General features: G+C 34.4%; 1 protein-coding gene across 1 annotated transcript in view; it reads right to left on the reverse strand.

Annotated features, from left to right (window-relative positions):
• LOC101574580 (low-density lipoprotein receptor-related protein 1B) overlaps positions 1–26,057 on the reverse strand; it is a gene marked incomplete at its 5' end in the record, with an annotated part of 229,660 nt that overhangs the window by 133,460 nt on the left and 70,143 nt on the right. The window contains 5 exons of the mRNA XM_004626417.1: positions 565–687; positions 5,753–5,885; positions 6,217–6,323; positions 8,277–8,406; positions 20,174–20,280. Of these exons, the coding sequence (XP_004626474.1) occupies positions 565–687; positions 5,753–5,885; positions 6,217–6,323; positions 8,277–8,406; positions 20,174–20,280 (600 nt within the window). The remainder of the gene's footprint in view (positions 1–564; positions 688–5,752; positions 5,886–6,216; positions 6,324–8,276; positions 8,407–20,173; positions 20,281–26,057) is intronic.

The raw sequence follows: 26,057 nt of genomic DNA on the forward strand, positions 1-26,057 counted from the left end.
TGGAAAAGCAACAGCAAATACACTTTAAAGCAATGTTTTTTGCCAAAGTTTTCTGGTTTAACGTTAAATAATTCCTACTATGACTAACATGGTTATTATTTATATGCATATATATGTATATGATTTTTCTATGTACAACTTTAGTACCAAGAGTAATATTCTTGGCATTATGTGCTTATATGTTCTTATTATTGAACATTTTTACTAGTTAATTATGTAATATTTTTGTTTCAGACAATTTTTTTTTATAAAACTAAAATTCTTATTTGTACCTTACTCAATTCAAAAGGTCAACTCCTCTAAACCCTTACCGACAGAATATAATATATCTTAGAATAGTGTGGACATGTGCAAATTTAGATTTAGGAGCGCTCACTACACAGCCATAAACTTTGAGCAGGGCAAGGTCTTCATTACTCAGACCAAAGCTGTATCTGTGAGCATAGTGCAGCTGCATGACGGCAGGGCAGCAGTGTGTGGTTCACCTCACCACTTCACGGACTGAGTGCAGGGCCCTCGGTCAGCAGGTGCCAGTACAATCGAAAGCTTCATGAAATACTATACCACACATATCAGGAGCCTCATCGGAGTTGTCTCCGCAGTCATCCTGTCCATCACAGATCCAGGAGAAGAGTTTGCACAGGGAATTATTGCAAAGGAATTCATCAGCTCTGCATATATTTCCTCCTTCATTATAAAACAAAACAGAGTGCATTAATTGTAAAGACAGAAGGACACCCACCATTCCAATTATATATTGCTTCTTTTTATTTGTTTCCTTATAATACTTGAAGCACATAATTCCAAAATTTTCTTAAGCCAGTGATCAAGTCTTACAATTTGGAAGGTTCTATTAATATCATTATATAAGAACACAGAGGGGCTGGGGAGATGGCTCAGTGGAATAAGCACTTCCCTAGCAAGCGCAAGGGACTGAGTTCAATCCCTGATTCCACCAAAAAAAAAAAAAAAAACAAACAAACAAACAAAAAAAAAAACACTGAAATATGATAGAAAGTCAAATTTATTTCCAATGGACCAGGGAGGTAGCTTAGCAGTCCAAGTGCCTGTCTGGCAAGAACAAGGACCCGGGTTTGATCTTGATTTTGCATGCTGTGCAAGCCCCAGGTTGGGCATGCCAAGCCAGCCTCTGAAACTGGGCATGATGGTGGGCAACTATAATCCCAGTGCTGGGGGAGGCTGAGACAGGAGGATCACTATGAGTCTGAGCTGTGTAGTGAGATACTGCACCAACCAAGTAAATACAATTTAAAAAATTTATATATAAGTTTGTTGGTACTGAGTATAATAATCTATATTTTTAAAATTATAAATTTTTGAGATAAAATTTAATAACTCTATCTAGAAAAAGAATATTGGAATTATTAGATAATTCAGTTCTATCTGAAATATTGATATACTGACTTAATAAGAATTATAATAACTGTCAAAATGTATTTTTAGTCACAAAAAATTTAATTTTATACAAGCAATAGATACTTGGCTTTATCATGCACTATTTTGTTTTGTTTTGTTTTTACTTGGAAAGTGGTCTATAGGCCTCTTTTTGTATTTTAAAATTGTACAATTTTTATATCTATGAACAAAGGCTTTAGGAACACAAAAATATTATAAATTTGTCAAGTATATTTACTAAATATACCAGATTGAAAAAATTTCATTTGGAGTTTATATCTGGAGAGAGCAATATATAGTGGAGACTTCAATAAGAGTTTAGGAACGGCGGGTTTTTATTGTTCTTAGACAAACCACTTACTTTGTCTTTGACTCAGTACATTCCTATGTTACCAAAAGAAACATGATCAATGTAATTTATAAAGTGATACTTGTACTTAATACATGGGAAGTAGCACAAAGATAGGAATTTAGAATTAAGATTGACACAAATTCATTATGCTATTTAACATCACATGTAAGATAAAAAATATGTGAATAACCTGAGTTGGCTGTATTTGACTTGCTGAAGGTATAAAAATATTTAACACTGAATATACTCATTGGAACACAAAAATGAAAGAAGAAAATGGTCAAATCTACAATCCTAGAAAAAGCTATTTTTCATTCTATTGATGGAGTTTAGAGAAAATAATGTATTTTGCATTGTAAACGCTGTATAATATTCCTTCCTCTAAATTTTAATTTATTATACAAATGTGTCATTCAGTTCTGATGGCAAACTCTACTGCCTTAATGAAAAATGTAAGTCCACAGACTACAAGACTGAGTCAGATTTTTCAGGATAAAGATTATAATGACTAAAACATATAGCACTTTATAATATGTTAAAATCAAACAGAATTTATGAACTTTTCACATCCTCTGAATATTTCAGAAAATTCTATTTGTAGCACATCAGTCATGTTAAAAGAAAAAATGAATTCCCTAGGTGATTGCGTTAGGTAACATTACTATTTCCCTACAAAAGTTTTGGACATTTGACTATTTTTAGGAAGAAAAATAAAATTAATTCATAAAAGGGGGCAAATGGTTTCATGATAACCTCATAAGGACTGTATGCTGTACTATAAAGAATTTGCATTTAAAAATACATCATGGGGCTATTGTGACAACTATGTCTAACTTAAAATGTGTCATTTTGAAATAGCATGAGGTACACAGCAAAAAGTTATCATTTAAAGAGATTGGATAGATTAAAATTCAAGTCTCCTAGTTATATTCTTCATCTGCTCAACATGAGGTTATTAGAAAAATCAAAAAGTATATGTTAATTAACAATGATACATCTAAATTATAACTAAGCGTTTGGCAGGTTCACAGAAATCTGCTCAAGTACAACATCACAGAAAACAAGCAGCTAGAGTTCTCCTCTTAATTTGTCTGGAGAGAAGCTCTAATGTATGAAAATATTTCATAATTAATATACATAGTTTACACTAGCGCTGATGAATACTGGAAAGTATAGCTCCAAATCTCTTCCTCCAAAATTGCTATAAACAGTAAGATGAAGTATGAATCTTAGGAAATAAGTAGCCCTGTGGGTCACTGAGGTCATGTTTTCAATTCAAAAATGTGAATGCTTTTTTAATTTCATAGTCCTTGGGGTTTTACTCCTGTAAGTCAAACAAATAAAACTGATTTACTGGGAAAATAAGTCATGCCTACCCTGCTGCTCTTTCATGTTTTAAGCCCAAGTATTAGCTCATGCAAGTAGAAGAGAGATTGAATAGAAGTGATGTATAATCTGGAATTGTGATGAATTCTGGAATTCCATTTCCCCAGTGCTATGAAAGACTCTCATTCAATACATTAATCATTATCTAAGAGCAAATTAAACACTAAAAATACAAACTTTATTAGACTTTATGTACATCTAAATAGGAATAGGTATTTTTAACCAAGATATTGCTCTGGAACATAATTATCTAGCAGCAAAGAAAGAGAAGGAAATTTATTAGTGTAAGTGGAAGAAAGTCTTTGATATAATTTCAGTGACAGTATTAAAGGTTATGAGCTTTCTATTTTTAGTCAGTTAGATTAAACATTTAGCAGAAACCTTTCAGATTTTAAAGACACTTCATATTTTCCAGTTTTGCCAAGATGGAATATGGTAAAATGTAATGGAATATAAACCTGGAGGGGTATTCATGGAGTCATCCACTTGTGACCCTTTCATCAGAAGGATTCCAGGATGTAAGCAGCAATGCCTCAGTAAGGATCATTGTGTTCACTTACATGAGATGGACATGCAGCAGTTAATATGCACTGCTCACTGCATAGTCTGTATTACAGAAGACCAGGAAGTAGACAACGTGAACATGAGCTAGACTTATTGTTTTGGCTGAAGCTGCTGGTAGAGCATATTAGTTGGAGTTCATCCTAATGTCTTTTCATGAGAGAGTATAAATGTTTCATTGCGGCTGGACCATCTGCCATATTTATTATCTCTGTCATGACAGGATACATAAATTGAGTAGGAGAACGTAACTGAGGTTAGAAACAGTCAGTATGAATGTTTAACCTTTCACCATTCTCTTTAATATACTTTCAACTTTGGAAGGAAAGGAAAGTTTCTTCCAATCCACTACTATTATGCACTACTGGACTATATTGGATTATTTTCATGAAGTCACGCATCTACAATATTTAAATGGCAATGGAATACCTATCTCTAGCATAACTAAAAAAATGGGGATATTAATGAATGAAAGACCATTTTGTATTGAAATTTCATATATATATATATATATATCTGTATATATAAAATAGTCAAGATAGATGTACAGCTACTTTCTCTTAATTCAATGAGAAGAAATATTTGTACTAATACTGTTTAGACAGGATATCATGTCTGCATCTTGTACTATGAATAACTACTACAAAGACAACAATATGCAATGTATTAATTATTATAACTGTCCTACTAACCTGTTTTGAAACTGTCGCATTGTTATTTGTTTCTCAATAAAATTAATTAAAAAAATAAAAACAATACTTGATCAGATTTGGAATGTTACCTAGTAATAACCACCTTCTTTAATATTTAGAACAGAGAAGATATTTCCCTTGGGGCCTACAAATTTGTAAAAGGAAACATTTAGATATATTTAAATTATAAAATCCCGCATCTTGTGGCAGCTTTTAGTACTACTGTTATTGATCATGTTGCAGCTGTTCTCAAATGGAAAATCTATTAAGAGATTTTGATAGCAAAGTTGCAATAAATTTTATACTTTAATAATACATTTAACAATGAAAAATAATGTATCACTTTATGTTTCAGCATAAAATTTATTTACTTTTATTAATACCCATTAACTCAAATTAATATCATGTAGTGCTTTATAATGAAGTGATTCCCAACTAAAAAGTATCATCTGTCTTAAAATAGCATTCACATAGCTAGAAAACAATATATGATAAAGTTGAATATTGTTTTTATGCAGGCCAAGGTTATAGTTCACTAAAGATGAAAGTTTGAGGCACAGACTATTACTTACTTATCGCATAGCATATATATTTATACAATCTAATAAAACATGCAATCTTACTATTCTTCCAGAGTAAAGCAAGCAACGTAGAAGTATATACAGAATAAAAAAATGTTTTTGCAGTAATACGTTCTTCACACTCTTCATATATCCTCATCACAGATCGAACATCAAGTCTGAAGACATATTGCTGTCCAGCACTTATTAAACTCTTGCATTTGACTTGCTTGTTGCACAAACAATTAAGTGTATCAATATATTCAGACAGATAGTGATGTTAAGCTCAACTGCCTCTGCTAGACAGTAATAATATCATTAAGCTTCTTTTCTGGATGTTCAATAACTAAAGTTTGCTGACAAAATTTAGAGAGATAGATAGGCTAAAAAGATTGCCAATATTTTGGCCTTAGCCCTTCAAGTTCTGTGAGGACTCACGGCATAAGAGAACCTCTGCTGTGACATCTTGTAACTGAGGGGTGTCCTAAATTCTCTGATCAAGGAGATTACAGGGCCAGGGAGGAAAGTGACTGATAACTGTGTGCCTAAGGAGAGCCACCTAGAGAGAAAAAATTCTTGCAGGTTTTCACAGAGATCAACATATAATCAAAATTATATGAAGTGTTCTGGTTTATTGCTCATTTGAAACTTCTTAGAATGCAGCTAGAAAGAAGAGGAATTATTTCATGATATCTTCCTCTTCCTCCAGCAGGCATAAAACATTCTTCAAATCTTTTTCAATTATGGTACATATATATTCACTTTTCCATAAAAAAATACCTCACCTCTGTCACAGAGCTCTTCGTCACTTCCATCCACACAGTCGTGCGTCCCATCACAGAGCCATCTCACTGGGATGCAGTGGGCTTTATTTTTGCATCGAAATTGGTCTTCCTTACATTCAGTTACGCAGCCCATCTGTTTAAACAAAAGTGGGCACTTCAGTTTTCACTAATGATCACGATATAATCAGGGGCAAAACAAAAATACAGCTTATTGTACTGGAGATTCACAACAGAGTGAGATTTCTTTCATTTTGATTTAATGACTACAACCTCTATGCATGACGATGGGCTTTTGCATAGAGACCACATGAAAATCCAGTTGTGTTGAAAGGATTGTATTAGAATATACGTCTACCATTTTAGACAAGTGCTAAGAATCAACTTTCCATTTCTTTTCTGCTATATTTGCCTTCCCAATTCTCCTCTATGTAATTCAAAGATTTTAATCAAATGATAGACTTTACCTCGTCTGAACCATCAGCACAATCATATTCTCCATTACATTTCAAAGACGCTGAAATGCATCCTCCACTGGTACATATATATTCACTTGATGAGCAACGAGGAGAAGCTGAATACAATTATGAAGTCGATATTTAGATACAGGAAGATAAATGACAAATTTGGAAAATAAAAACACATACAAGTATATGAAAATATAAATAATAGAGAGGAATAAATATAGTTTATATTATTTAAACTATATTCAAGAGCAGGAATTAAAGATTCACTTAAAAAGTGATTTACTACATCTTTGCAATATATTGAATGTACTTCAATGATACTGTAATCTGTGCAGGAAGAATTTAACTCAGACTACATGAAGTGGGAGACCTCAATGTCTTCTATCACTCTCATTTTGAAGGGCTAAATGAGTTTTGCACAATTTTATGTTGCTTCAAATAACGAGTTTAAAATCACTTTCAAAAGTGTAAAAATATTGAGTGATCTTTAGAAATAAAAATTGATATATGCAGTTTATAAAGCAAAAAGTTACAAATTGACATAAATATTTGGCTTGGGTGACATAAAGGTAATATTTAATAAGCTTTAAGAAGTTCATTGTTTGGGAATTCAGGGACATAGGTCAGTGGTGTAGCACCTGTTCAGCAAACATGAGGTCCTGAGTTGGATTCCCACTAGCCCCCCTAAAAAGAAATTTACTCTTCTGATGTACTAAACATAAAGTATGTATAGTCAGCAGAACCTATAAAAATATATGACATTCTTTTATGAATAAAAAACTAGAAAATAACAAATAAACATAACTTACTAATACTATACAGCCCACTTAATTAACATAAATAGGATGAGCACTTGCTGACTTGGTATTTCTAGGCTTACATTAAAACCATAGGGTTTCTGGGCATGCATTACACCACTACATGGCCAATGTCCTCCACAGTGACTGTGACATGACTGTTTAGTTTAGGAATGCTAAAACCTTTTGCCCTGAGTTTAATTCTTTTTATTTAGCAGTGTTTGGCTAGGTAATATGTGTTAATAAGAAAGCAAAGAATGTGTCCTACTTCAATACGAAGAAGATGTGATCATCAAGAAATGTATGGAGCATTGATTTTAGTAATGGGCATGGAAATAGAGCTGCCCTATATCTGCTACTCTGATCTCATCCCTTCAGCTAATATCTTCAATACCATATAGTATTTACAGTATGATTCTCTTACCATTTTATAAGATAATGTATTTGAAATACCTACCTAAAAATCAAATGCTTTAGATAGGCAGCAAAGTTGCAGAGCCATACATAATAAAGAGAAACACACAAAATAAATTCTTTTGTACTCTGGTTTTGTTTCTAATTTTATTTTGAATTTGTGCCAATGTGTAAATACATATGATGTATTTTTGTTTCTAATGTGTTAGCATATCAAACATGTTTGTTTTATAATATCAAACATAGCTGAAAACTGAAAATTTTTGTTATACAGTTTCAACCTATTTCATTTTGATAAATGGGAAAATAATTCCAAATGGTGTGATAAGATGTAAGAAATTCAAAATTTGGGGAAATAAAACTTGGATCCCACGCATGTGTAATATCACCTTCAGAAACACTTTCAAAAAATAAATAGGGCACAACAATTAATTTACCTATATAAATTAAATTTTCTTTCTTTCTTTTCTTTTTTTTTTTTTTTTTTTTTTTTTTTTTTTTTTTTTTTTGGTGGAACCAGGGATTGAACTCAGGCCCTTGCGCTTGCCAGAGAAGTGCTTATTCCACTGAGTCATCTCCCCGGCCCCCCATTTTTTTAAATTTTATTTCTTTTAGTCATAAAAATCAAAACTTGGGTAAATAAAGCTTGGATCCTATATATAAGTAATGATCTCAACTGCTAAAATGTTTTTGAAACATATAAAGACCACATCAATTAATTTATTTATAAATATTTCAGATTATTTATTTAATACAATGAATATGCACTTGTTTGTAACACCATATTTTTGTCTAAATTCCATCAAGTGAAAATATTAAATAATTTAAATACACACTAAAGAATTTCACCTTGCTCGCAATTTTTCTCATCTTCCCCATATTTACAGTCTTCGTGGCCATCACATTTCCACTTTGCTGATATACACTGGCCATTGGAACACTGGAACTGATCTTTGGAACAACTTGTTTCACAATTTCTCTGTCAAATATAATAGAGATATAATTAAAATTATTTTAGAATCCCATAAGACAGGTAGAAAACAGAAACAGAAAATGCAAAGTGGAAACCGCATCTCCTGACGTGGCTCAGACAGGAGTACTCTCAGCCGGTGACTATATAGTTATACCAATTTCCCCCTTTCATTTGTCTCTGAAGGTTATCAAAGAACAGAAGTGGAAAAGAATAAATAACATGAATTCATTGTGCTAATAATTGCTACAAGGAGCGGCCATTCTTCCAAAAGCTATGAGGTGATGGAATTTCCAGGCCTGTAGTTGATAACGAAGATTGTGGAGAAATAAAGGATTTAAAAATCTCCACTAGAGTGTTCTGCATTTGAGGTGTAGTGAAATCTTTGCTGTTCACCAGATGTAATGTTTTAGATCCTTACAAACAGGGTTGTGGGGGAGGATGTGCAAAAGCTAACCTTGAAATTTTAAAACAGCAGCAGAGTGAGTGGATTTTATTTTTTGTTCATTGGTGGTGGGTTAAAGAATTTCTGCCCATGTAATTATTGTGAACACCTTGCTTTGTGTGGTCACTGTAAACATGTGGGGGGTTGGACAGGGAGAAAAGTAAGGATTGTCCACGTGTCCCTGGCATCTGTTCACAGTAGTGTGCAAAATGTAATGCTCTTCTGTAAGAAACGTTTTTATGATTTTTAAAATATATTTAGTGAATCTATTCTGGTGGTCATTTTTTAAATAAAGACTGTCAATTTTCAAATGGTGGATGAATTTCCTCATGCACCCCTGTGTTAGTTGATACATTGTGTCAACTTGGCTGAATCAGCTCCCGCAGTTCTCAGCATGGGGGCCTAGCCCTGCAGGTGGGCAGGGCCCAGGAATTGAGAAAGGCTTTCTGCTGCCCTGCCCGGTTTCCTGCCTGCGCGCCCCGCCTCCGTGGAGAAGCCCCAGTCTTTGAAGGAGCTTTATCTTGGTAGCAGCGCCACTTTGGAGGAGCTGCTATCTTCAATGTGGAGCGCTGGTCTTCGCAGTCAGCACAGAAGGAAGAGAGAGGCTTGATGGACGCGCCGCTGCAGCTGCTGCTCCTCCTCTGCTCTTCATTGTTTTCTGCCGCATGAACTGCTGTTGTTTGCCTTGCAGCCAGCGGAATATGGACTGAACCCTCCAGTAACTGTGAGCTAAATAAACCTTTCCCTCCTTCATTTTGAGTGTCGGGTATTTGTCCCAGCAACGAGTAAAAAGTAACTAAGACAACCCCTAAACTGAACACTAAGTGCTCCTCTGTTGGAAGGGAGTACAGTATATCTCTTAGATACAGGTCAGATAGATTATAGATTATTTTTTTCTTTTCCTTTTTTTTTTTTTTTTTTTTTTTGATGGTACCAGAGATCAAACTCTGGCCACACTGAGCTATCTCCCCAGGCCCCTAGGCAAAATACGTTGGCAAATTCAGTTCTGGTGATTTTCTTGATGGTTTCAGTCTTTGCTTTGGAAGAAGTTCCATCATATGTGTCATACTTATAATAAGCTGGAGGATTTTTGTTTTTGCAAATGCTTGCTCCTACTTTTCAGCAGTTTTCTGTTGTAAAGATCCAAAGTGTGCAGCAGCACTACAAATTGAAAAAATAATATAAGTATATTCTAGAAGCCTAATTGGCAGTGGGTTTTACTAAAGTAACACTTGGTTATGGAAGTAAGTGATGGATGCTGAATAAATCCTGATTATTTTTATTACATTTCTCACCTATAGACTTATTAAACTGTCAACCTTCTAGTGTCTATTAGTCAAGCTTTGTATAAATATATATATACATGTTTTTCCATTGTATGCAAACTGCAAGAAAAAGATGTACCATTTCTCTGTTGTATGCTGGATTATGTAGGAAATGTTTGTGAACTAGCCAAACACAAGTTGAAAAAAGTTCCTGTGGACGTTTTATGTACTATCCTGGCATTTGTATTGATAGTTTAAAAGTTTCACTGCACAATAAAACTCCCATGATTCTACAAAAAAATAAAAATCATTGCTAAGCAAGACTATCCTATGCACTGTGGCTTGAGCTGAAGGTGAGACAAACTTCTTAAGGCAAATCTGTCTTGCTCTGGCAAGGATGCAGCAAGAATTACGGTCTTCCATATTGCTTTGCACAGGTCCTTTTACAGTTTAGTTGGTGTTCATAAATCTCAACTTCTTTCCTTATATTTGCTCCTGAAGAATTGTGAAGTGAACTGTCACCATTGTCATTTCTTCTAACCCATATACAAAGTTTATACGAAACTCAAACAAGTTAGCAGATTTTCTTCGGGGCAGATTTAGTGTTTTTCTTTTTAAGTATTTAGCTCTTTGACCCATGGCAATTTTCATTTAGTGCATGATGGAGGATATGGGTCTAATTTTAATCTGGAGTATTATTTTCCATTCTTTTACTTTCAATGCATAAATGTCTTTTTTAATTAAATGTTTATCTTATATGCAGCGTATTGTTGAATCTTCTTTCTTTCTTTTTTCTTCTTTTTTTTTTTTTTTTTTTTTTGGAAGAGTCTACAGGGTGTTCAGGATCTCACTACTAGATTGGATTTGGAGTGATTCTTCTGTTTACAGCTTCCCAAGTGCTGGGATTACAGGTGCTTGTCACCATGCCCAGTCTCTTTCAACTTTTTGTGCAAGATAAATAGAAGTGATCCACTAGATATTCAAAATCATTTGGTCTGAGCTCTGGTTAAAATGGGATGTTCCAGTGAAATATCTTGTTCTCTTCTAAAACAGTGTCTGTTTTGCCAACCTGGACCTGCTTGCTTCTCCCACCAATAAAAAACACTCACAGACTGAAACACATTAAATTATTCTTTACTGTATCTACATTGTTTCATTCCTATGTGCAAAAGGAAAGTTAACTTCTTTTATCTTTGTAATTTTCTTCTTACCAATGGTGGATTAATTAGAGTGTCATTATATAATTGTTTTTTTTTCTGTTTTCCAAATACTGAATATTTACCACCTGCTAGGAAATGTCTTAGACAATGATAAGTCTTACTTCTCAGATTTGAGAATCAGAAAAATATGAATGACTAACATCTACGTACAAATGATAGTAAAACATATTTATCAGCAAGATAAATAAATGTGAAACTCCAGTTAAAGTTTTTACAGAGGAACTTTTACCAGAAAGGGAACTGCTTAAGAAATCATTTTCCATGTGTAAGAATAATTTAGAATGTGTGGTACATGTCTGAAGGCTGGACGAGGTAACCAGTGGATGTCGCGAAGAGCCCTAGAGGGGAGGCCATGACTTGTTTATGAGAACGAGATTCCTTCCCCCGCATACTTCACCCACTCAGGAAGCTTCTATGACATGCCAAGCAACCTAACTAAAATCTGCTTCTACGACATGCCTAGCAAACTAATTAAAATCTCCTCTTAGAAAATAGGAATCTAAAGTATATTTTTAAAAAACTATTGATATAAATTTACTTAAAGTGGTATATAAAAACTACCATTTAATGTTTACATACATAGATAAATATATGTCACAATGTTGAAATCAAGATAAATCCTTACCTCTTCAAGGATCCATCTTTGTTTACACTGAAAAGTTTCAAATCATTCTTTCTTGCTTTTTGAATTGTATAGCTCCTTATTGTTATAGCTACCCTCCTACACTATAATATCCCAAAACTTACATTACGTAGATTTAACAATGATCCACCTGTCACCACATCCACCTCTTCCTGATTCTTGCCCCGCTCTAGTCTGCTGTGGTACTCTCAGCTCCCATAAATTCAACATGCTTAGATTCCACACATGAATTTGGCCAGATAGTATTTGTGCTTCAGTCATGGGCTTATGTCATTTGATGTAACGATCACTATTTACATCAATGTTTACAAAAATGCCAGGATTTCATTCTTTTATATAGCTAAATAGTATCCTTATAAATGTGTGCCACATTTTCTTCATCCATCACTCGATCGGCACTTCAATTATTTCTTTTTCTTGGCAATTATAAGTAACATTGCAAAGAGCATGAGAGCAGAGATCCTGGATATACAACTAGTAATGTGCTTGCTGAGTCACTTAGTCGTCCTGTTTTTACTTTTATGAGGAATCTCACCATTGTTTTCCGTAATTTTGCACTAGTAGGCACTTTTACAAGCACTGCCTAAGGGATCGTTTTATTCCACATCCTCTGCACCACTTGTTATATTGAGACTTTGACAACAGTCATTGATAAGGGGTGATATGACACCTCACTCTGGCTTTGATTTGCATTTTTTTAGGAAAGACAATTTTATTTAGCTCAGTTACTAGAGGTTTCAGTCTATACTTAGCTGGCTCCAAAGCAGAGCAGCCCATGGCAGAGAACAACCTTTCATAGTGGCAGCAAAGAAGAAGAGAGCAAAATGGAGGAGTATCAGCAAGAATAGCAACAGAGAGGAAATCTACCTGTCTCTCTTATATTACATTCAAGTTATCCACCTCAGGCTGGGTGTAGCACTCACACCTATAATCCCAGTAGTACTAAGGCCCATAATCCCAGTGGATCATGAGTTAATCTCAAACACTAGAAGTCTCTGGTCCATGATTGAATGAGGCTTTGGGGGTACAACTAGACACTGACCATAATACTATGATTCTACATACATGTAAGATGGAGAAAGCATACCCCTGCCCATTGTGAATCCACACAGTCGATGAATGTAGCCATAAATCCTAGACATCATGCCAAAAGTTATGTTGCAAAATAATTTTCTGATGCTCACTTCAGCAGCACATGTACTAAAAGAACTGCTAAGTGAATTTCTTCAAATGGTAATCCTACTAATCCTCTAATATAACTTCCAGCAGATTTAGTGTTTCTCTTTTTAAGTATTTAGCTCTTTGACCCATGGCAATTTTAATTTAGTGCATGATGGAGGATATGGGTCTAATTTTAATCTTGAGTGTTATTTTTCATTCTTTTACTTTCAATGCATAAATTTCTTTTTTAATTAAATGTTTATCTTATATGCAGCATATTGTTGAATCTTGCTTTCTTTTTTCTTTTTTTTTTTTTTGTATTTTATGGAAGAGTCTACAGGGTGTTCAAGATCTCACTACTAGATCAGACTTGTAGTGATTCTCCTGTTTACAGCTTCCCAAGTGTTGGGATTACAGGCACTTGTCACCATGCCCAGTCTCTGAATCTTGCTTCTTAATGCATTCTACCAGCCTGTTTCATCAATCAGTGAATTGAGATCATTAACATTCATGATTATAATTGACTTATACTAACTTACTCTTTTTTAAAATATATTTTAGTACAGGGACCAGAGGATCTCATTATATAAATCAGAATCATAGAGATTCTTGTGTTTTCAGCCTCCCAAACCCTTGGATTATAGGTGTGCACCACCACGCCCAGTCTCCAGCACAGGCTCAACATATCCTGGAGGTTAAGCTGGCACGTATGTTGAGAATTGAACCCTAGTCCCTGCACCTGTGCAAACAGGTACTTTAGTCTGCTGAGCTATTTAGCCAGCCCTATGACTTACTCTTATCATGTTATTTTCCTGTTGTTGGCTCCACTTTTTCTCCTCTGTTTCATTTCTTACCTTACTTGATAGATTCATTATTTTGGGGGCTTATGGAGTTGTAGACTTTTTTCTCTTTCTAGAATTTTGGAGTGCTTGTTGGGAGGTCATTTATTTCCTCTGTTTTTCTGTGTCATGGAAAAATCTTAAAAAAAGTTGGAGGCTATTTTCTTGTACATCTTGTCATACTTTAGTCCAAGCTTTCCTCGATTTGAGGGTTTGTGTTGAGAAGTCTGCTGTGATTTTGATGGGCTTTCCTTTATAAGTGATGGGTTCTTTTCTCTTACCATTTTTAACGTTTTATTCTTGTGTATAATTTCTGGAATATTGACTATTATATGCCTCACATAGATTTTTTTATTATGGCTATTGAAATTTTACATGTCTCACTTATCTGTATGTCAAATTGTTTTCATCTGCCTCAGAAAAAAAAATTCTTTTTTTCATGACTTCTGTGAACAAGTTTTTATGACCTTTATGCTATCTCCTGCTTTTTCATTGACTGAAGTCAATCTTGTGTTATTCTTCTTTGCATCATCTAGATTCATTGGATTAATTTTTCATGGTCCCTTGTAAGAAACCTTTCTTTTCATGATTGCTAACTCCAGTCCTGTGTTCTATATCTGATATTCTGTCGCTATGTTGGCTTATTCTAGTGCGTTTCCTTTCAAGAATATTTCTTTTCTTGGATATATGTTTGAATAGGTTTCATGTATTTCACTTATTTCCTGTGTTTAGTGTTCAGGGTTTCCATAATTTTCCTATGTTCTTTTATTTCTATTTAATTTGAGTTAGAGTCACTAAGCATATCTTTCACTATGGTCACCATTTCTCAGTTATCTTAGAAATTATTTCTGATTTTAGTTTTTTTTCCAGAGTCTCATTTATCTTTATTTCTTTCACTCTTACTACTTTCAAACATCCAGGTGGTTTGGTTATGGATTGGTTCATTCAATTGTCTCCTGGGTTTTCCTTTGGTGACCTAAAAATTTGTGCCTGTATCTTGTTTGAGTGTTTTCTCTTTTCCTTTTTTAAAAATTTTATTTCCAAGACTGATGCTTATAAATTTCTCAAAATGAGTAGCTTTTTTTGCTAGTATTTAGAGCACTTAGGAAGCAAATACTTTTCAGAGCTGTCTCTCTAGGAAAGCCGGCTTTTGGGTTTTGAGTCTTTTGCAAGACCCTATCTCTTCAATTTATTGGAAATAAGAAGTTGCTGCCTCTATGACCCCTGGTTCTTTGGTAGTAGCCTATAATATTTTTGTGACCTTAGGAAATCTCAGTCTTGGCATATCAAGAAGAACTGATTACAACATTTATATCACCTTAGCTAAATAGTACAATGAATAATAATAATAGCATCTAACACAACCTAGAAAGTGACAACTATAGCATTAACTATTAATTTACCACCTATAGCACTGTGGTCTGGGTATGTGGCTATTTCTATAAATGTATCTAAAAAGAACCTGAAAGCTGTATGCAGTAAATAAGCCTTCCATATGATGATTTTACCCTCAAGAATGAGAATTTAAACAAGATGAGGCAGAAAAACAAAATAAGAGAAAGCGATTAAGAGCAAGGCTGGAGGACAAAGCAATAAAAACAAATGTTCAGTTCAAATCAAGCCTTGACTGTCACTGGTAGATAAATTGGGCAGAATCCAGATACATGTTGATTAATCCCAGCAAGCCAGCCATAGCTTTGCAGCAGGGTAGTGAATAATCCCAGCAAGCCTGCACTTAGCGTTCTACTACAGCTCAGGCTGGTTGCTGGCTGTGCAACTGGAACCGGGTTTGTTCAGCCTGCAATGCTGCATGCACCAGGGCCAGCTTGAACGTGGTGCCCTGGTGGCTAGAGCTGGGGTCCTTGATCCCCTGCCAGCTTGAACTTGGCAGCCTCATACTGACACTGTCAGTCTTATAATTTTCATTGCATAATTCTTCTGGTCTTTGTTGTTTCTCCCTTGAATATTGTTTGTTTGTTTATCATTTTTAATAAGTTTTTTAACTTTCATTTCAAGAAGCTCTCAAATAAATACAGCAATGTTATTGATATTGTGTTGTTGATTTTTGTATCTTCCAATTTTAATGAATTTATTTATATCTTATATCTGCTTCTTCTGCTTCTTCTGCTTCTTCTGCTTCTGCTTCTTCTGCCTCTGCCTCTGCCTCTGCCTCTTCCTCTTCCTCTTCCTCTTCCTCTTCTTCTTCTTTTTCGTCTTTTTGAATGAGGGTCTTACTATGCATTTCAGGCTGGCCTTGAGCTCACTTTGTAGCACAGTCTGGTTTTGAACTTGCAATAATTATCCTGCCTCAGCCTTTTGAATGCTGGGATAACAGGCATGTGCCACCACACCCAGATTTTTATATCTTCTTCTTTTTTATTTTTTATTTTTGGTGGAACCGGGGATTGAACTCACAGCTTTGCACTTGCCAGGCAAGCGCTTATTCTACTAAGCTATCTCCTCAGCCCCATTATTTATATCTTCTAGTCATATTTTTGTTGCAGTTATTGTGATTTTCCATTGAAAAGTACATGACATCCACAATGTTAATTTGACTTCTCGCTATTTAACTCTGCCTGATTTATCAGGCTACAAAACTGAGCATTGTATTGATTAAACTTATTGAATATGTAAATTTTGTGTTTTAGATCTTAGGAAATTCTTGCATCTTTTCTTCTATTCAGCATATTAGCTATTGATTCAATACAAATGTTCTATAATGCACTGAGCTATGTGTTTTCTATGTCTTCTTTCTTCAGTATTATTATCATGAAGGGATTTTACATTTTATGAAATGATTTTTGACATTTATTTTCTTATAATTGTTGTTCTTCATTATGATGATGTAGTGTATTATAACTGGAATACAATTATTGAATGTCTTCGCATCACTGGTTTAAATCTTACTTAACTATGATGAATAATCTGGGTGATTTACTTTAAGATTCAGTTTTCTAGTGTTCTGTTGAGGATTTTGGGTTCTATTTACAAGGAGGGAGTTGACTTCTAGGTATTTTCTTTTAAATTTTTTTCTTTCATATTTAGTTGATAGATTTATGTTCAATTTCATCACAGTAATAATTGACTACAGATAGAATATTTAATATTTTGCCTTGATTATCATAATAGTTCAGGAATATGTGTAGAATTAATGAATGGTTACCTTAGGTTTATGTTAGCACCATAGCTCAGTAATGAACAATGACAATTTTCACAAATACATAGAAGCTGGCACATTTTGATGTATTTCCCATCAATAAAAATATTAAATATTAATGAATTCCAATTTCAGATGTACTATGTGTGGGAAGTATTTAGCTATTAATTTTGAAGTTTTTAAATCACAAAGAAAAGTAGGAAAAAGGGCCTAATGAACCTCAAGTAATTCGCATTATCATTCAGTAACTACCAGTATTTACAATTAATGGCTTATCCCTCCTTCCACATTTGTTCATAGTTTAGAGAATTTTCACACAATTGCACCAGAAAATGAGCAATATTATTTTTAAGAAAAATAAAGATGAATGAACACCTCAAACGGGATGTTTTTGAAATTAATACTCTAGGGCTTTTATTTTAAAAATTTTGGTTCTAGGCCAGAAAGACACCTCAATGGACTAAGGGCTTTCTTAGGCAAGGGTAGGGACCAGGTTCCATGTCTGGCACTATGGACCACACCGGGCCGAACCCCAGGCCCCTGAATTGGCCGCTGACACTAGGTGTGGTGCTGCAGGCCTGTAATTCCAGTGCTAGGGAGGCTAAAAACAGTAGGATCACTACAAGACCCAGCTGTATAATGAGAACTTGTTCAAAATATCTTAAAGAAAAACACTTTTCAACATTTATATTTTGTTTGTTTTACTTTTAAATGTTGGGAAGTAGTGATTAACATAATTAAGCCTTTCAATTTCCTACATAAATTTTAAATTATCAAAATACATTTATTAACAAGGAGCTTAAAAATATAGTTTAAGATTCTCATCATTTTATACTTACAAAATTTTGTAAATGAAGAGGTCAAATATAATTGACAGTCACTTTTAAACAGTCATTTGCACAGACCATAAAGATATACTTTTGACATGCAGCAACATTGATCTATTTTTTTGTTTTGAAAAAAAAATATATATATATATATACAAATAAGTTAATTAAATCCTTAGTTTCTTCATGCAAAATCATGCTCACAACTTTTCTAATGATTTTTTTACATATAAACATTTATTTTATTTTTTAATTTTTAATTTTTATTCTTTCCGGAAGTTATGAGCAGAATCTATTTATTGAGGGAAATGAAGCTCCTGTCCGAGAGAAGGACAGGAGGCGGGCCCAAGTGGGTTGTCCCCTGAACCTTTATTTTATGAAGTTGGACTTCCTAGCCATTTGTTAAGTATTCCTTTCCATTTGGTTGCTCCTTTGTACTTTTTCTTTAGTCAGTTCAAACATTCTAGACTTTAGCAAACTAAAATCACACTGCACAGTGTTATCTACTTTATTCAATATGTTCTTAAAAATGCCTGTAAATCTAGAGAAAGACCACATTCCAGAGAGTTCATTTGATTCCCTGTGAGCATTATCATGAAATTGCCTGGGTACATGGAGATGAATTCACCCAGCAAGCACTATTTGTTGATTTATGGCAGGTAAAAATGCTGTTAGTTAAAATTTACCTACCCTCAAAATAAATGAGATTTGGAAAAATGATACAAATTAAAATTTGTCCCAATATATGTGTGTTGTGCATCTACTAATAACATGGAAGATAAAATCATAAGCCTTAAACAATCTACTCTTATCTCTTGGTGTTCTAGATTACATAGCATAATGGAACATATTTAAAGCATAAATAAAAACAAAAGTTTACATAAAATGTTTTCTTCATATGGGAAGGTTTATTTTAATATTTGAATGATTAAATGTCAATTAAGTAAGTGTAATATCAATGTAAAAAATATATCGCTCCTTCACGGATTAAAAAATTTGTTTTTGCTTTTCCTTGTGAACAGTCAATGTGTAGAGGTAGTATTTTTCCTTAAGAGACTTTGTATCCTTGAAGTTTTGCTGGCCTTTTTCTTGAAAGGTACACACATTTGTTTCCAGATTCTAAGTTCCTAAATGCGAATAGTGTGGTTTTCCCAAATAGTGAGAGAGAGTAGACTTCTCAGATCCTGATAAAAATGCCCAAGGACTGAACATGAACTAGGCTGTGGGGTTATGTAAACAACAGAGGCAGCCAGGTTCTCCCAGACAGACAAGAAGTCAGTGATTGCCTGGGGGAGTTAGACCTGAAAAACAGAAACCTGCTGAGCTGGAGAGAGGATGCTTCATAGGTCATGTTTGTGTTTAGTGGCTTCTCTGAGTTGTGAATACAAGTTTGCCCATCAGAGAAATGATTCTAAGCAGTCATGGTGTCCACTAAAGACGGGAAACTTTTATTGCCTTTTGAGTAAGTTGTAAAACCCTTTTTTGTGGATGTTTAACTGAACAGGAAAAAAAAAAAAAGGAAAAATCCTTAAAAGTGATTAATATTGAAATTCTCCCTGATATTGAAAAGGGAGTATTGGGTCATATGAGCATATTTGTCTATTATTTTAAAGCATCATTTAATAATTATGTGAAACATAAACATATAAATGTTAGCTCAATTCAAATTTACTGAATTATCCAAGAAACTGTGAACTTTTTCATCTCAGGCTATGTGTACACAGGCCTTCTTATAAATGTACTGTGATTCATCACCTCTGGAAAACTGCAGTTTTGTGAAAATTGATGATCTGTACTGAGGTCCATAACAGTATATTGAAAAAAAGAGACTGGGGAGAAGAAGCTGTTTAAAATTCATAAAAATATTAGCCCTGACTATGAATACTGCTGAAAATGTATGACCATATTTACAGAGAGCAAGGGCATCAGCTACAGGGAATAGGGTTTCCAAATATCCTAATCCCAACCCAGGTATTTGCCACTTGCAGCAAAACCAACTATAAAATTAATTGTCAATAGACACACAAGAGTTATTCCTTATGGGGGATGCTGGCCTGGGTGCAACATACCTCTCGGATTAATACCAATCTCAGGGGGTCGACAACAATGTGCACTTTAGAGCTGTCCTTGGTTACACTTCTTCGGCTGAATAAGAATAATTATACAGAGAGTCTATGTAATTGTTTTCTGCATTTGTTTGTGTCTGCAGAGATGCCTACCTCATCAGAGCCGTCTGCACAGTCAAAATCTCCATCACACCAAAACCTTGAAGAAACACAGTCACCACTGGCACAGAGAAAATCTTTCAGTGTACAGGTCTGCGGCTCTGAGAAGAGAAAAATAGCACAAGGTATTCTATTATATATAATTGCATTCTAAAATTTATATGGCACAGCACATATGAACGCATTAAAGGAAAAAAAGAGGTTAGCCAAACAGAATCAATAAATTGTTTAGGAAGGGAAAATCTCATGAAGCATCTATAGTACAGAATATAAAGATTTTTTTTCAAATTTATTATAAAGCCATGAATATAAAGTAACAATACAGAAAAAAATTGAAAAACAAGGCAAGAGTTAGGCTCCTATTTAGCAAAAATACAGTAGCAAAGTAAAATGAAAGGCAAATATCTTCGCATGTTTTTATCCTGTAACAAAAATCTCTTCTAGTTAGAATTTTTATTCATATATTGAAAGGCCTTCTGTGACTCTGTGGACTTACGAGTCTCTGTGTTATATGGAATGTGGGTGAGCCTTTGGTTCTTGACTTTTTATGATGTAATATAGTCCATTTTAAGTTTTTCAGTTTTGTCACCAAAAATTCCATATGGACAATAATGGAACATGGGTTTGACCACGATTAGGTATAATAGGGCAAACATTTAAAAAGAAGTTGTTTTCTCTGAAAGCAGTCCATTCACTTACACTATGGTTTGCTTCTGTCCTAAATAATTTACCTGACAGCTTAACTAATTTGCTACTTACTGATTTCCCTGTGTTTTTGCATTTTTCATGACTAATATGGGCCAAAGAGTTTGACTTACTGCCTGGCTTAACACCCACGTGAAAGATGCTTCATCTGGACAATGATGTAGGACCTGAGAAAGGCGTTTCTGAACATAATTACTTTGAATTCTGAACATCAACTATTGTTCAGAATCTTATCTGCTATGAGGAAAAATGACCCCTTGTATTTACTGTATTCATTAAATGTGTTTACAATTGTATCACACACAAGAATATTCTTATTCAGGGGAAGGAGGAATACTTAACAAGCATTACAATTAGGGAACACAAAAAAGAAGCCTAAGCTTCTGCACATATGCACTGTGTGTGATCCAGTCTGCATTTGAATCTTGCTCTACACGGTCCACTCAGTCTCTAGGTAAAGGGTAGCATCTTGGCTGATTGGTATTAGGAAGGCATTTATATTTTACATAAAAATGTTGAGAACATTCAGAGGGCAGTGGAAATTGTACTGTGTGTAAGACAGAGTATTTGGTTCTGCTTGTGAATTTATTTTGCTTTAAAATAAAAGCTTCTTATAAATACAATAAGATAATAGGAGGGCCAGCCAAGTAGCTCAGCAGATTAAAGTGCCTGCAAGCAGGCACAGGGGCTGGGGGTTCAAGCCCTGGGCCTGCCATGCCTGCCCTGCCTCCAGGGGGTGTACTGAGACAGCAATTGAGACTCGGTGTGGTGACGTGCACCTGTAATACCAGCTCCTGGGAGGCTGTAAACAGGAGGATCACTATGAATCTGATCTAATAGTGAGCCCCTGAACATGCTGTAGACCCTTCCCTAAAATACAAAAAAAAAAAAAAAAAAAAAAAAAAGATAACATCTAATGGAATAGGGAGCACCTACTAAACAGGCAATCTCATACCTCTCATTTAAGTAACATGACAATAAAAATTCTCCTTTTGTCTGTATGATATGTTTATATTTAATTCATCTTTAAAATAATTATATTCATACTACTGCTGCTATTAATAACTAATCACCATTTTTGTTGTTGGTAGGCACTAGGCATAGGTTTGATAAATACTTGTAGTAATGCACCAGTGGGTCCACCTAAGTCCATAAAGCATGTGCTACTGATGTACCCTTTCTAGATGAGTAAACTGGGATTCAAAGTGGATGAGAAATTAACTCCAATTCACCCAGTATATAGAACAACTACTGCTAAACTGAAACCAAAGAATCTAGACACCAGGGCTGTGAGTTTTACAACTTACTACATCAGTGTCTCTCAAACAGCTGAGGAAGGAAGAGATGTTTATATATTGCATATATTAACATTAAGACCCTCAGAAATCAATTTACTCTTCCAAATACATGTTTAATAATACCTACATTTTTCATAATGATGACATACTGGCACACACTGATATCTCAGCATTCAGCAAGTTGAGGCAGAAGAATGGCTGCAATTGAGGTCAGCCTGGACTACAGAGTGAGTTTTCAAGGCCAGCATTATCTACCTAACAAGACCTTGACCCAGAAAAAAATATATATATATAAAGAGGAATCTTTTATTTTTTGTCAGTTCATACTGGATCAATTTAATATCCTTGTCTTTGCACATGCATGAATTATCATACATAAAGACAGTAAACTGTAATACAATATGTGCAACAATAGAAAATAACAACCAAAAAGGTCCATGTTACATGAACAGAGAGATAGTATTTCCATAGTATACCATGCTTAAAGGTTAAAAAGTGCAAAAGGATCTTTTAATTGCCTACCAAAGGGAATCTAAAGATTAATTCTTTATCATTCTGAATTGCTTTTATCTTATTTAAAAGCAAATGTGTTAATTACATACCAACCAGCAACAGCTTTGTAGACTTTGATATATTTTGCTGTACGAAAGGTAATAGCTTGAGGCAAGAGTAAAAAGTTATATAGTCAATACCTGGAGACGCTTACAGGATAGTTCCACAGATAATATTTTTGTGCAGACATTTTATTATTACTAAATATTCTGTTTCACAAAAAGGGTGAAGATACTGTCATTTGTTGGGAAGAGAACTCCCTGTGAAAATACAAATTCTTTACACTTCTATGATGCTTTAAAAATACCAGCACATCTGGCCTGGAGAGATAGCTCAGTGGACTACACGCCTGCTTAGGCAAGTGCAGGGGCCAGGATTTGATTCCAGGCTACACATGCTGAACTGGCCTTGTCCCTGGGTGTGTTGAGATGGCACCGAGTCTGGGCGTGGTGGCTCACACCTGTAATCCATTGCTGGGGAGGCTGAAAATAGGAGGATTACAAAATCCCAGCTGCATAGAGACCCTATATATTTAAAAAATCAGCCCACCTAATTCTGTGAAACAAGCTTAAATTAATACATTTATGCAGATAGAAATCCCACCCAGGAATGGAGTAACTAGCCTAAGTGTGACTCTCAGGTAAAAACCATAAGCTTGGCTAGATAGTGTATGCAACTTTCTCTTGGCAAATGTGCTTTGATGGAGAGAAAAGCCCAACATTTTTTTTCTCTTTTACTTTTTCTTAACTAAAGTGAATGACTAACCTCCAGATTAGGAATGATTGTTCAAATATTCCTTGCAAAATGAACTACAACAAAAAGTACTTGTATCTAAAAGATAATCAATCTAGAAAAATACATTGAATGTGACTTTCCCTGCAATATCTCTAAAATGTTCTCCTTCTCCTAGTTTGCCCTGAATTTACCTATATACATAAGCTAAGAGTGGAGGGGGCTCCTCATACCTGAGCAATTAATGAGTTTTTCCATATGTTTTACATAGATAGGAAGATTGATATTTAAGACACTTCTGGGGATAATCTTTACACGATTCAAGACTCCAAATTAAATTGTACAATAAGAATATAAAATAAGGAAGTTCTATGGTTTGGTCATTATCTTCAATCCTGATACAGACCAAAGCATACCCTGTGGACATTGAAAAGAAGGTTGGAAAACATTTTCCACAAAATTGAAGAAACTAAAGTTGAAGAAATGAAATTAACTTAAAAATCCACACACTTAACAACAGAATAGAAAAACCTCTGTAGTTCAGGTTCTCCACAGAACGTATTATCATGACCATTTTTGATGACCTTTAAAGTTATATGAATGTGGGTATAAAAAGACAAGAATGTATTTTTACAATGCACTTTATACAACACCTATCTTATACAAATAATGTGATACAAAGTCAGTGTGAAAGTACCAGATACCCACATAGAGTAGCTTGTCTCCTTAAAATGCTATAGTCAAATACATAAAATTTATAAGATTGTTAATTTCCTCTTCATACAAAGATATAGCTCATTTTGGACCTCAGTTACTTGGAAAGCATAAATGTCATGTATCTTTGGTAGATAAAAATATAGGTGGTGAGATTTGTCAAGCATTTCAAAATCTGTGATCTAGATTACAAAATTATTTGATTATCAATAAATTTTTTCTGTTTTTAAAACAAAAGTCATTGCTGAAGGAAAATAACTTTCTTTAACTTAATAAAGAAAATATTCAGCAGATGATTCTGAAATGACAATTAGTCCAATAAAACATAAAAGCATAACAAGATTATTAAATTTAAAGCATAGCTGTCAGTTAAATACTCCACTACTATTTGAACTTGTTCCACATATATATATATATATATATATATATATATATATATATATATATATGGAGTGCTTCTAGTACAATTTAAAAAGAATTAATTAAACAAGATTCATAAAAAATTCAAAAATGATTTTAAAAATACATTGCTATTGTTTTTAAGTTAAGGTTGATTTTTTATCTCTAATGTATTTCACTACTTAGTAATAGCATTGACTATCAGATGAAAACCCAGGTGCATATTTTTTGTCAAAATGTAGATAATATGAAAATGTGGTTTTGCTTCTATATGCATGTGTAAAATTATAGTTTAAATAACAAATACATTTAATAAAATACACAAATATTTTGACAAAGTGTAGCTAGATATATAGTAACTTCAGTAGATAAAAATAGAGAAATATCTGCATGTAACTCTCAATACCAATGCTTTTTTTTTTTTTTACAGAACCGGGGTTTGAACTCAGGCCCTTGCGCTTGCCAGGCAAGCACTTATTCTATTGAGCTATCTCCCCCACCAGTAAGAATGCTTTTTAACATTGGCTTCTATATTCTTGTGATCTTATTGCTATTGTCTTTTTTTGTAGTCCTAAGGATTGAAACAAGGGCCATCACAGTGAACTACAACCTTATCCCTATTTTCAAAGAGTGATTTTGAGGCAAGATCTCAGTATATCCTTGTAGTAACCAAATGGGGCTCCTGCTGGTGATCCTCCTGCTTCATCCTCCAGATTGCTGGGATTACAGGCTTGCACTGCCACGCTCAGCTTATTGCCAATTAATTGATCCATTCTTCCTTGACAGCTTTTGTCTATACAGAGCAACCAGCACGTACAATGTCAAATTCCTCTAGTCTTTGTAGGAGAGCATCATCAAACATCAAAATCTGAACAGCTTCTCAACAATCTGTACCATTTGGTTCTTCCTCTTATATATGCCACAGGCTCATTAAATCAGTATACTTGGATATTTGTCTTAACAAACACTTAAGTTCGCCTTAACATATAAACCTATTAATATGCTTATTCTGTGTATGCTTTTTATTCTTTCCTGTAACAACTATAATATAATTTCTTTTTGTTCACTGTCTATTTCTATGCAATTTCATCAGTATTTTTTCTGAGGCAAAAAACTCAGAGTAGATAGAAGCTACAAGAGAGCCATGAACACCTGGGTACTTTCTATTCAGTGCTTGGTATTGCAGCAACATCCTTTGCTTCTTCAGGGCGTTGTGGCTAAAGTGACTTAGTACTATTTCCACAGCGATTAGCCAGGCTCAGTTTCCTGTTTTGTTTTCATGGGCCACAAACGCTGATGTTTAGATGTCAGCACAACGATATTCAGTCAACTAGAAAACTACTGCAGACTTAGAGGCAGGCTATTTTGAACCTTCATCCTTCTCCTTTCCTTATTACACTGGGAGTCTAAGTTCTTACACACTATGAGCTACTCCCTTGAATAAAGGCTTTTCACACCTGTCACTCAAATTTCCTTCT

This window comes from Octodon degus, unplaced genomic scaffold, assembly GCF_000260255.1.
Source record: "Octodon degus isolate 3935 unplaced genomic scaffold, OctDeg1.0 scaffold00014, whole genome shotgun sequence".
Classification (NCBI taxonomy): domain Eukaryota; kingdom Metazoa; phylum Chordata; class Mammalia; order Rodentia; family Octodontidae; genus Octodon; species Octodon degus.